This window comes from Spermophilus citellus (assembly GCF_964194105.1).
Source record: "Spermophilus citellus genome assembly, chromosome: 6".
Lineage (NCBI taxonomy): Eukaryota > Metazoa > Chordata > Mammalia > Rodentia > Sciuridae > Spermophilus > Spermophilus citellus.
In genome coordinates, this window is record NC_138187.1 from 98,759,741 (window position 1) to 98,773,718 (window position 13,978).

A 13,978-nucleotide genomic window follows, 5' to 3' on the forward strand; every position below is an offset into this window, starting at 1 on the left:
GTCCATTTTAATTTTTATTTTGAAATAGTCTTGGTGATTTGCTGAGGCAAGCCACAAATTTGCAGTCCTCTTTCTTTAGCCTCCCAAGTCACTGGGATTACAGATGCGTACCACCATGCCCAACTTAAAAGCAAATCTCTAGTTTAAGAATTTTCTCAAAAACTTAAATATTTTTGGAATAGGAAAAAATTTGGCAGTTTAAGTCAAATATTGTACCACAGTATTTTAAGATAATGTTTAAAAAATAGACAACTCTGAATTTGTTTTCAGTTACCTTACCAAAACCCAACATATGTGTACTATGAGAAATAACACATTTGTTATAAGGATATCATTGTTTTTCATTTTTTATTCTCTGTCCAACTATCAATGAGAAACCTACTAGTTAATCATCATATGTTTCTTCTTTTAATTTTATTTTTTGAATTTGCCTGCCTTTGCTGTATTAGTTTTTAAAATTAAAGGGAAAATTTCACTAGAACAATGACATTAGATACATGATTTTCCAAACTTAACAATGCTGTATTTAGATTTATTGAGCATATCAGTTGAATATCCCACCATATATATCAGTTGAGTATAACTACCATATATATTTCATCTGGAGTAACTGTAAAGTCTGGCTTTACTGTTTGAATACCTTTTTTTCTGCAGTTACTCCTAATCATGTTCTGTAACGGTAGGCTCCATAGCTTATTTTTCTTTTATTTGATTCAGCACCTAGTACAGTGCCTACACTTACAGGTGCTCATTATTTGTATGTTGAATGGATGAAAGTCATTGGATTGGTGAGTTCCTCAATCTTACCTACTACCCTGCTCCTTGCAGGTTGCTTCAGGACCAGCTCCCTACTGCCACAGCCCTTGGCCACAGCAGCAAGAAGCTAGTCCCTCCCTTGTAATTGATAAATCGGGGAACTATTTTATTACTTGAAGATTTCCCTAAGTCTGAATCTTCAGGTATTGTAGATCAAGTTTGTTCCCCACTTTACTGATTATATAAGCTTGAAGTACTATACAGTGGGGCTGCCTATAATGAAGAATACTTGTAATAATACCTAATGGGACCCATATTTGTACAGTTCCTTGAGGAGTAATAATAGAGTCAGATATGACCCGATTTAATGTAAGTAAGAGTAGGTATTATTGAGTCTGTGACCCTATTGAAGAATAGCTCTCTGGTCATTAAAAAAAAAAAAAAGTTCATGAACAATCTTTAGTGTCTTTTCTTTCATGAGAATTTATGTTTGGAAATCTATTGAGATACCTTTTAGGATATATTCCTCTGTACAGCATAAAATGTTAGACATACCTGGTTTTGGACAGCTTAGTATTAAGAAATATATTTTATTTATTAAAACACTTGAAATATTTTAATGAGTATTAGTTTTTGGTGTTGGCAGGATGTCTGCTTGTATTATTAAAATGCTGAATTGAGAAAAATAATATCTTTCTTCTGTGATTAAAATTAGGAAGAAATAGAACCATTTCCAGAAGAAAGGGAGAACTTTCTTCAGCAGTTATACAAATTTATGGAGGACAGAGGTGAGTGTTTTTGCTTTCATTCATCCTTAAATTTGTAGATTTCAGTGAGGTAATTAATATTTTGAAAAAAGGTATTCAGCTTATTCAGCCTCATGTCGTGGCTAATTAAGACTGTGTTTCGACTGCTTGTATTAAAACACTTGGCACAGAGCTTGTCATATAGTAAAAAAGAAAGGGCCATGAAGAATTTGACTGTATTTTGACAGATTTTGTCCAGTTCCCCTCCTATATGTATCATAACAAAGGATCATTCATTATCTTATGGAACAGCAGCAGCATGGGAACCATGGCACCATTTAAGTAGCATCTACACAAAGGATTTTATTAAAATGTCTCCTCCAAATCACAATATACCTAGGTGTGTGTATGAGAGAGAGAAATAGAAACGACACACTTAATGTGGCCCTTATGTCTCTTATGACCCAGCCACATAGATATAAGAAGAGAATTACATCCTTCACAGAGAGCCAGAAATACAAAAAGAAACATGACTTGGTCTCGAGGTGAGCCTTGGCTCAGTTGTAGCTACCTAATGTGGAAAAACTGCAAGGATGAACGGAAAAGGAGTGGGTGCTAACCTTTGTAAATTTATAGTGATGGCCTAGATCTTCAGTAACTGTGTCCTTGTTTACTCTTGCTTCTTCACTTGGCCAGAGTTTGCTGGAAAGATTCTAGAAAGGTAGAAGGGAAAGGCAAAAGAATTTGTAGCTGGAAGGAAAGGACAAGATGAGTGTGATAATATTTGGAAGTGCCACACTACTCTGGGAATTAATGTTTTCTAAATCCTTGTTTGTAATGCTGATGTGTAACTGGGTCTATATGTCTTCTTTTGTTCTAATAAATGTTAATGGCTACCCTAATATGGGTATCTTTTCATTCTTCAATAAAAAGTGTTTTTTTATTCCTGTTTTCTTTTCTTTGAATGGAGGCTTGGCCCAAGAATATGCTTTTTTCTTAGGCTTTTAGGTAAGATACATTACAAACTGAAGAATACAAATAAAATGTGGTGTTAGAAAAGAGGATAAAATAAGCCATCCATTTTTAGAGAGGTTCATAGATTGCAGTCCATCACTATATTATTAATATCCTACCATTTTTTTTTAAATTTGAGGTAGGTGGACACAATAATCTTTATTTTATTTTTATGTGGTGCTGAGGATCAAACCCAGTGCCTCACACATGCTAGGCAATAGCTCTACTACCACTGAGGCACAACCCCAGCCCCCTCTACCATTTTTTAACAGTTTTAGAGTTTAATGTAGTATCCTTGACCTGCATTTCCCAGTGTTGGAATGAAATAAGACTGTAGAACCAGTAGAAGTGGATTAGTAAATATAAATAGAGCATCATATAAACTGATATCATTGTGTAGCAGTTCCTTATCAATTATCTCAGGACTTTCTTTTGTTTAGCCAAAACTTGCTTCCTTTATTTTTAAAAGCTTGATTCTGTCAGCATTTCAGTTTGTTTTGAGTATATGCTTTTTTCACCAGAAGGAAGATGATGTAATGAAGTTTTTAAGGTTTCAAAATTCTGATATACAAAAACTGTAAAATTGTGACATGGGTTTAAGTATGGTTATCCTGTCTTGCAATAACAAAGGAGGTTTTTTTCCTGATATGTATATATGTGTATTATTTGAATCTTTGAGACTTTAGATAAAAAAATGAAGCATAACACTAATATATTTTGTGATTTCTGTAACAGGTACACCTATTAACAAACGACCTGTACTTGGATACCGAAATTTGAATCTCTTTAAATTATTTAGACTTGTGCACAAACTTGGAGGTTTTGATAATGTAAGTATGGTCGTTGTCTTCATACAACATGCTTTCTCAGGTGTCTGCTGTCATTAAAATTATTTTCTTTTAATAAAAATGCAAGAATATAAGGAAAAGAAAATGGAAAGTACAGTTTAGAAACAAGGAAGTTTCACCCTCGGGTGAAATAAAAAATTTTTTGGCTTGTGTTGACACTGGGTATTATATGTTGATTAGGCTGGAGTTCTCCTATCTTAGCCTCCTGAGTACTTCGGATTACAGATTTATATCACTGTACCCTGAAATTTTAATTTTAATTTAAAAAGTCTTCACAGTGAGCTTTCTGATTTTGTCAGCATTTCGTGAAAATCCTGTGCATGTCTCAGTCATAGAATGACCATATAGTAGAAACAGTTTCTATAATTCTTTGTCATTAGACTTGTATATTTCTTGAGAGTACAGATCCTTTTTAATATTCTTTACATTTTTAATCTTTTTCACTGTGCCTTCTATAGATAGAAAATGTTTGTTGAACTGACTTAAGGAAATAATTCTAAGGTTGCCATGATGTGTGGTATTCATCCAAATAAGAATATTCTGTAGAATAAAATGCTTTACTACTTGTAATAGAATTTCTTTGATTTATTGGCTTGTAAGTTTTATGGGATTTGTAAGTCCTTTAAAATTATTTTTCTCTCTTTGTTACAAATTTTGTTTTGCAACCTGGATACTTCCATGTTTACTATAAACAATTTTATTTAAAAGTCATATGGTCTAATATTTCAACCTTTGTAAGTCTTTCAGATAATTATTTATTTGTAAATGAAATTTAGAATTAATCATGTTTGAGATATTTCATTCTTTTGAAACTAGAATCAATAAATTAAAACATTTATATGCTGTATCTATCAAAATATTACTATATTCATACTCTAATTTGAAAATTTTCATTTCACTTTGTCTTTTAGATTGAAAGTGGAGCTGTTTGGAAACAAGTGTATCAAGATCTTGGAATCCCCGTCTTAAATTCAGCTGCAGGATACAATGTTAAATGTGCTTATAAAAAGTAAGTATCTGGTAAATTATTCAATATTTACTGTAGAAAACAGGATTAATTTACCAATTTAACTGAAGCTAATTACTTCATTAAAGAACTTAGAAAATTTTACTAGAATAATCCTGAAAGTTTTTGTGGACAAGAACATTAGTAAAGTATTGCATATAGGTTAGAAAGTTAATATTCTAAAGTAAGATAAACCTAGGTTTGAATCCTAATTTTTAAAAAAAATTTTTTTTAGTTGTAGATGGACACAATATTTTATTTATTAATTTTTTTATGTTGTGCTGTGGATCAAACCCAGTGCCTCACACATTCGAGGCAAATGCTCAACCACTGAGCTGCAACCCCAGCCCTGAACCCAGTTTTGAAGGTTATTATCTCTTTGTGCCCTTTGACCATTTATTTGTTCTCCTAAGCCTTAGTTTCTTCATTACTACTATTTGCCTCTTAAGATCACTGTTTATTAAATGAGATTTACTGATTGGCCCAATTTTGTTGCACTTAAGAAATATCAACAAGTAGATGATCTTACTAAATAATATGTCTTATAGCTATTATTGTCACTTTTGTTATATTTAAGATTATGAAGGTCTTTCCCCCCCTCCCCCCCCCGGGGAGGGGAGGGGAGTGGTTAGTGCTGGGGAATTGAACCCAAGGCCTTGTTCAAGCAAGGCAAGCACTCTACCAACTGAGCTATATCCCCAGCCCATCTTTTTTACTCTTAATATTGCTTTTAAATGAATTTTTTTTCTTGCGTATTTTGGTTGAACATATTGAAAAGAACTAAAGATAATAAATTGGCTTTATATGGCTTGATATTTGAAAGCATAAATAAAAGAGAGGAATGCATGTTAAAGAAATCTCTACACTAATATTATATCTTATGTTTCCAGGTACTTGTATGGTTTTGAGGAGTACTGCAGGTCGGCTCATATTGAATTTCAGATGGCATTGCCAGAGAAAGTTCTTAACAAGCCATGTAAAGAGTGTGAGGATGGAAGAGAAATGAAAATTAAGGAAGAAAATGAAACAGAGATCAAAGAAGTGAAGGTTGAAGAGGAGAGGAATGTAATACCAAAAGAAGAGAAGCCTACTGAGGATGACATTGAAAGAAAGGAAAATATTAAACCTTCTCTGGTAAATCAGAAATTGTTGATTGTCCTTTTCTACCTTTGGTATATATTTTTTTAATAATATTGTACTTTATTGTGTACATTTTTCTTATGTACTACTTTAGAATATTTCTGATTATATTTTTACGAATGAAAGTAGTTTTTAAAAAATGACAAGAGTTTCTTAAATGTTAAAAAATAACTGTATCTTCATTAGTATTGGCTGGTAGTTCTTGTTCCTGACACTTAAGATGATGGCTTTGGGTTGAAATTTTTTACTTTTGTTTGTTTAGTTCCTCTGATCTTTTCCTAGGGAAATAAAAAGAATTTATTAGAATCTGTACCTACACAATCTGATCAGGAAAAGGAAGTTAATGTTAAAAAATCAGAAGAAAGTGAAAATCTGGAAGATAAAGACACTGATATAAATAGGATAGACGAATCCCTCAGCATAAAGGTAGAAGCTGAAGAAGAAAAAGCAAAATCTGGGTAAGAAATTTGTTTTTGGTTATGATGTATTTTGGCTAGATGAATTCTTCTCCTTTGATCTTTATGTTTATGTGTGTGAATCTAAATTGATTGACAAAATATGGAATAGTAGTGGTTTGCATTTATTAAGAAAACAGCATTTGCCTCTTTCAGAGACCGTAATAATGTTCATTTATAGAAAGAGATCATATTTTTGATCCATTCTTGCTCTCATCATGGAAATTTATAAAAATTTTTAGAGAAAAGTACTTTAAAAAAATTTTTTTTTTAACTGTGTTAAGGTCTTTTGAATGACCAGATAATATGAACTTGAGACGATACCCTTCTTGTGTTCTGTGGATGGTTTTTTGGCTATAGATTTGGAGAGTTGTATGTATTGAGGGGGAAAAAAAGGAAAAAAATACTATTATAATAATAATCTTCAAAGACCAAAATCATTGTTGTGTTCTATATGATAGAAGCATTTACTTGTTTTGATCACTTTGGGATGATGAATTATTTAAAAATTTATGGACTGACAGGGGCCCCCTAGATTTAAGAGGTATTCTTTGGCATTTAATTTATTTCTGAGGTTGAAAAAACATCAGCATTGCCAGGTGTGCACTCCTATTAATTTCTGTAATCCCATCAGCCCATGAGCTAAGGCAGGAGGATCGATAGTGGGACCCTCTCAAAATGAAAACAAAGGCTTGGGGCTAGCTTAGTGGTGTGGCATCCCTAGGTTTAATCTCTAGTACTACAGACAAAATGTAAAACACAAACATGATTAAGCACATTCAATTAAATAAGCACAACCAATTTTTTAAAATCATTTTAGTATTTTTCTTACATTTACAGCATACAAACAAGGAATTAAAAAAAAAAACTGTGCCTAGGGGGATATATTAAGAAGTACTTTTTTATTAAGCTTTGTTATATTTCTATATGTATAAATATATACTTGAAGTACATCTTACTGCTGTTGAAGACTCTTTAACTATTAACAAACTTAGTGAAGGGCTGGGGATGTGGCTCAAGTGGTAGCGGGCTCGCCTGGCATGCGTGCGGCCCGGGTTCGATCCTCAGCACCACATACCAACAAAGATGTTGTGTCCGCCGAGAACTAAAAAATAAATATTAAAAATTAAAAAAGAAAAAAAAAAGAAACAGTGAAATTGAGCCTTTTGCCTAAAATATCTTGATTATTTAGACTTCTGAAATTTTCGTGGCAGTGAACATGGAAGAAAACAAAGTGGGGTTTAGATGAATATAATAAAATGTTTATTATACTTTGTTATATTTGTGTATAGGTGTATATGTGAAGTTTTTATTTTTCATAGAAATTATTTCATCTAATAAGAAATCTAATCAGGTTTTAACATTTTGCCTAAAAATCTTTAGATGGTTTTGGAACATCTGTTTGTAAGGCACATTGGTAAATCTGTGTTTTTCTTCGTTATCATTAATTGTTTTCAGTTTGGTATCTTTTTTTTTTTTAAAGTTGTATATGGACTCAAAACTTTTAATTTGTTTTTATATGGTGCTAGGATCAAACCCAGTGCCTCACTGGTGAGGCAAGTACTCTACCACTGAGCTATACAACTCCAGCCCCTGCTATCTTATTTTATAGAACAGTTTTTTTTGTTGTTTTATTAATCCCTTTAACTCTTAATCTGTATGACTTTTTTGGTGCCAGTAATGTAGTTCTGTGCTGCATAACAATTTTAAGGTCAAAGATAGTCCCTTTATATTATAATACAGCCTAGAGTCCATCCTACATAGGGATGCATAAATATACTGTGTGATTCTTGCACAATGATGTAATCACCTCATAACTGACATGTTTGCCTGAATTGTTCTGTTTTCTTAAGCAACACTTGCCTATATTTATACCAGAAACAATTTTCCTAAGGTGGCAGCCTAAATATGATAAATATTCTTTAAAAGCATTGTGTGTTATTATTACTGATACAGTAGTTGCCCCCACTCTTTGGGGGCATGTCCCAAGAACTCCTAGTGGATGCCTGAAACCTTGGCTACCACTTAGTGACAACATATTGTGCTGTTTTTTTTTCTTATGCTCTACAGCATTGCCAGATTTAGTCTATCCTTTCATATTTTATGTCCTTGTATCTTCTTTGAATCATTGCTGTTTCACTGAGTGTCCGTTTTAAAGTAAAATACAGGTTACTTGAACCCAAGCCCTGGTCCTATGATATGATAACCTAGATGGCTACTAAGTGACTGATTAGGTAGGTAGCCTATACATTGCGGTTGGACATAGAGATGATTGACATTTGGGCAGGATGGAACAGGATGGGACAAGATTTTATCTCAGTCTCAGAATGCTACACATTTTTAAATTTATAAATTATTTCCAGAATTTTCAGTTTACTGACTGCTGTTGACCATGAGTAACTGAAATTGGGGAAAGCAAAACCCAAGAGTGGGGTGGGAAGACTGCTGTAATTTTTTAGTTTTTTTTAAGTGTAGATGGAATTGTTGCCACATAAAGTGTGTGGGGTGTGTGTGTGTGTGTGTCTGTGTGTGTGTGTGTTTCTAATATATGAACTTTTTCTAAGTATTTGACTACTACTAAAAGTTTTCATTGTCCTTTCTTCATAGGCTAGGCATGATAGATTGAAGAAGTTTTATATATATATATATATACATATATATGTGTGTGTGTATATATATATATATATATATATATATATATATATATATATATATACATGCCTATGATGCAGCTCAGTGCTGTTGCACTTGCTTAACATGCATGAAGCCCTGAGTTCAATCTGTAGTGCCACTATAAAAAAGTTAATATATATAAAACGTCTGATTTTAGTGATTGGCCCATAGGTAGGTCCTTAGTAAACTGAAGCTTAAAAAAAAATTCTTAACATCAAACTGAGGGAAATTTGGCATTTCTTTGTTAATTAAGATGAAAAATATCTTTTTAACACATTTGATTTCCCAAAATGTTCTTTAACTTAAATACATATGCATGTATTTATATACATGAATCAGTTTAATTTTAGAAAATCTATATATTAGTCACATTTAAGACATTCAGAGGATGTCTTTCTTGACATTCTTTGTTAGTACATTACCTTCTGAATTTGCCACTGAATCCTTTGAAAGAAGAGTAGAAGTGTTGCATAACTATAATCCCAGTGACTCAGGAGGCTGAGGCAGGAGTATCATGAGTTCAAGGCCAGCCTCAGCAACTTAGCAAGCTTCTCAGTAATGTACTGTGACCCTGTCTCAAACTAAAACAATAAAAAGGACTGGGACTGAAACTCAGTGGTAAAGTGCTACTTAGCCCTCCAAAAAGAGCAAGAAGATTAGAAGAAAGTTTTATTTGGCTGATTGCCAGTAATTCCATTATTTGCTTCTTTATTTTTTGGTGGATTATTTACATAAATTTTATTAGCTTGTGTCTGAAATTGATATTAAATGCAAATTTTTGATTTTTGATTATTTTATTAATGTAAGTATTTAGTTTTCATTCTAGTATAAATAAAACTGCCTTGGCTACCACTTAAAGTATGATAGTTGTTTGTGTTATTGGCATTCATCAGTTGTATTTGGTCTGATATATACTGTAAAGGTACAGTTTAGTGTTTGTTTTCAATTTTTAGAATTTGAACTTCTTATTCTATATCTCTGTCCTTTCCTACATGGTGATTCTCAGGTGCATGATAAATCTCTTCCTTTTACTGTGACCATTAGAATATACTTCCTTTTTTTCCTGACATGCAGGGATATAATCTTAAGACTTAAAGTATTTCAAAGATATTTCTTAGCTGTTTTAATTTACTATATAATTTTAAGAACAATTTTTTAAACATGTTATTTTTTTAATTTTATGGTTTATTTTAAAGTTTAATGTCCATAGTACCAGGTAATTTCTTAGATTTTTTTAGCCTTATTAAAGTTATTTATTTATTAGAGAATTGTTTATGTATTTTCAACAATAGTATTTTTTTACCTCAGATCATAGCTGGTTTCAAGTTGTATTAAACACTTATTTGACTATAACTGGGTGTTTAAAATAAGAATAATTCTTGAGAATCTTTGTACTCTTTATATTTCTGACAAAATTGAAACCTTTGGCACTTTGTGAACTCAGACTTCATTCCCCACATCTTTTATGTTTCTTCCCAACCACACAAACCAGAAAATGGGTGATAAAATATTTGAGAGTACTATTTACATCATTATTTATAGGTTATTGTATTGCCTATATAGTTTACATAATTAGAAATGACAGAAAATATGTTGTCACTAAAGGGGTTACATATATAAATGTAAAACTGTAATTAACAGTAGAGAAAGACATATATTACTCTGTTGTTGTAAAGCGTTATTTATTAGCTGTCTTGTTCTTTTTCATGGTATTTATTCATTTGTCAGTTACCAAGTGATGGGTGCTTTTTTTTTTTTAAGAGAAAACTATTGTAATAAGAACAGAATAGTGCGGAGGATATCAAAACTGACCAAATATGGTCTTGAATTTCATAATGATATAGCAATTGGAAATATTTATAATTGAAAATGTTCTCTAGTTCAATGTAGATTTGTGGCTAAAGAATGCTCTGGTTTAGAGAGTACATGGTATTGAGAAGATCAAATTAGTTGTAATAATTCTAGAATAGTTTTGTGTATTTGGAATTGGTCTCATATATTATATATACTTACATCTTTGAAACTTTAAAGTTGAGAGAATCTGTAGAAGACGACTCTCAGTAAATATTTGGTAAAGAGTAGAAACTAATGTTCAGAAAGAGAAAAAACAAGCTTGATGTGATATTGATGTGACATTAGTAGAATATTCCTAAGTAACATTTCAGTTAGTGTAACATTTGAAAATGTGGTTGAAGCATGTTTTATTAAGACTAGCCATCTGCTAGTAAATATTTTAGTTTTAACTATCCTGAGTCTGGAAATATGTGTTGAAAAATATTTTTAGTCAGAAAATGTCAATGAAATATAATGACTTTCTTTGTCAACTGAGATGTAAAACACTTCCATAAATAAAACCTGAGAAAATTGTTACAGTTGATCTTATTAGTTTCTTGATCTTACTAGTTTCTTGCTATTTAGACAACCTTCTGTTCTTCTGATTGTTGGAAATGTTCTTTGAATGCACTTATTTTTAAATCTTCATTTTTCACTAGACGTATCTTTCTGTAACCATGGTCATCTTACACAGTTTTAGTTGTTTACATTAAATTGAAACTCAGAGTATTTCACACACATGGAATCTGCTGTTCCCGGAACAAGCACAGCCACGATTTTTATCAGTGTATGTGGTTTGGAACTGAAAAGCTTATGAAGTATCTTTTATTAACTCTGCAATTTTTTAAACCTTTCAAGAGATGAAACGAATAAAGAGGAAGAGGAAGATGATGAAGAAGCAGAAGAGGAGGAGGAGGAGGAGGAGGAAGAAGAAGAGGAAGAGGATGAAGATGATGATGACAACAATGAGGAAGAGGAGTTTGAATGCTATCCACCAGGCATGAAAGTCCAAGTGCGGTATGGACGAGGGAAAAATCAAAAAATGTATGAAGCTAGTATTAAAGATTCTGATGTCGAAGGTGGAGAGGTCCTTTACTTGGTGCATTACTGCGGATGGAATGTGAGGTAACTTGAGTTTTAGCTAGTGATTATTACCTAAAAGCACTACTAAAATACTTTTCTATTTTAAAACTTAAGTAACAAATTTCGGACTTGTTAGTATTCTAATTGAGGTCATAGTAGTGTATAAAAAATTCAACCCGTAGTGTGTAAATACCTCACCTAGTGACTTTCTACTTAATGTTTTCAGCTCAGTAGACATCCTTAGTGTCTAGAAACAGAAATCTATGCAGTTGATTTTTATGTAATAAAAACATAATAGAGAAAACATTATTGATGGAATGATACCACATCTCTTAAACAGGTAAAAGGGATTTGAATGTCCTGATTTCTACCAGGCCATTTCCAGTCTGTCTTCTCTGTTTTAAACTACATTGCCACAATAGACTCTTGCTCACATTCTTAAGTCATCACTCTTTCTTCAGTAGGCAGAGATTTACAAGTTGAGGTTTCTTAGGGAACATTAGTTGTTTCAAGAAGTCCTTATCTCCTCAATAACAGCTGTTACATTATACCCTTTTCTAAAGTCTTAGAAATTTATTTATGTCTTTGAAACAATATAATTGAAGATGTTGCTGGCTTGATGAGAATAGAATGCACCTTGTCACTGCCGCTGATTTAAAGAACTGAAAAGCAGATTTAATTTCAGGTTGTGTTCAGTGGCTCGAGTTTTTTTTTTTTTTTTTTTTAAATACCACTTTTCTTTGGTTTCCTCAAAGAGATTTTATATTTCATTTTTATCCAAAGTTGGCAAGTCAGTTTTACAATCCGGTTACTTTGTTATCTTTTAATGATACCTTAATTCATTTTGTAATGTCTTACAATATATGTGAAATCTAGACTGTGATAAGAATTAGAACCCCTGGAAAATCAACCACTGACAATTTAAGTGTCAGTTTCATGGTTTGCCTATTCTTTAAAGAGGAATATGGTTCTTTTGTTTCATATTTAAATTGGGATAGGGGTGTGGCTTATCAAGCACAAGACACTGAGCTTGAATCTCAGCACAGTACTCATGTGTGCCTGCACACATACACATCAAAATATTCTGTGGTTTGACCCATCTCCGATTTTCTGTTTCTTGGAAGTACTTTTTTTTTTTTTTTTTTTAAGAATAGGAAGTTCTGGAAGTGTGGCCTAATTAATTACCTTTCTTATTTTGAGACAAGTTGAATTTTGATCCATTAGGAAACTGGAAAGAATACAGGAATTTCTGTCATGCGAGAGTATTCAGGAGGTTTGTTTGGCCTCATTCTTTATTTTTTTCTAATCAACAAGATTTGCCAAAGGAAATAGTAATTCTAAAAGCAATTCTTTCCAGAAGATAGAAATATTTTAGTTTTGAAAGTGATAGGGAGAGGGTAGGGTAAGGAAAGATTTTTAACAGAGCCATTCATGTTTGTAATAACTAAGGAAGAAAATGAGACCTAGTTCAACAAGTCATGCTTATGTCATTAAGGATGCCATCAATTTCTGACAACTCAAGTGTTCGTACGCTAAGAACTTTCAAAAGAAGAAAACTTGCCTTCTTGATGAAGACTCGTGTGTTGGAGCTCTACAACTCCAGCATCGTAGAGAAAACAGCTGCACTTCAGTAGACTAAGCAGTTAACTTTCTTATTGTTCACATGACAGTGTCTTGTTTCTTTCTGTAATAATAACGAAAGAGATTGTCTTATTGATAAATCAGCAAAAATTATAATATTTGCTACATCTTCATGTCTGAAGTTAATCTCATAAGGACTGCAACAAATCCTCATCAACTCTACAGCTATTTTCCTACTGTTTGGGGGTCTTCACCTTTAACTTCACAAACGAAATCAGAAATGAAGATTTATGCAGAGGGAGGCTCATGAAAAAAATTTATCTTCGGTGACAATCATTCTCAAGAACATTTAGGAAATTTTATGGAGCAATTTGTACATGCTTTTGTTTTATCTGCAGCTTTTTTAACAAATAGATTTTTCTTAAAAGAATATCTTGTTTTTTTAAAGAAACATTTTTTCTCAATTTCTACATTTTTTCCCTTTTTTCTGAAATGCTATGTGGATATGCAAATATCCCTATGTCATAGATGAAAAAAAGTATTGATTTTTGTTATGCACAGATTAGTATTTGAGATAATTCGTTTTTTACTACAGCAATGAAGGGGGGGGGAACATTTTACCTGCTTACATGAAATTTATTGGAAATAGCCGGAATTCTTGACCCAAACCACAAATGGTATAATGCTACAGAATTTTTCTGGTGTGTTGACCGTATATAAAAACTGTTGTCCATCTCTGTAGAATTTATTAGGTTATCAGGCGGGGCAGAATATTTGGGCATTCTGTCATTATTTTATAAATAATTTTTAAACTTTCCTGAATTACATTCAATATATTGACAA

General features: G+C 32.3%; 1 protein-coding gene across 4 annotated transcripts in view; it reads left to right on the plus strand.

The window, feature by feature from the left end:
• ARID4B (AT-rich interaction domain 4B) overlaps positions 1-13,978 on the plus strand; it is a 143,920-nt gene that overhangs the window by 98,178 nt on the left and 31,764 nt on the right. For 2 of the 4 annotated variants that reach the window (XM_081297196.1, XM_081297193.1), the window contains exons 12-17: positions 1,472-1,544; positions 3,252-3,346; positions 4,276-4,373; positions 5,261-5,504; positions 5,793-5,968; positions 11,330-11,596. In XM_081297196.1, the coding sequence (XP_081153322.1) occupies positions 1,472-1,544; positions 3,252-3,346; positions 4,276-4,373; positions 5,261-5,504; positions 5,793-5,968; positions 11,330-11,596 (953 nt within the window). The remainder of the gene's footprint in view (positions 1-1,471; positions 1,545-3,251; positions 3,347-4,275; positions 4,374-5,260; positions 5,505-5,792; positions 5,969-11,329; positions 11,597-13,978) is intronic. The other 2 variants (XM_081297194.1, XM_081297195.1) reach the window with 2 other exon arrangements.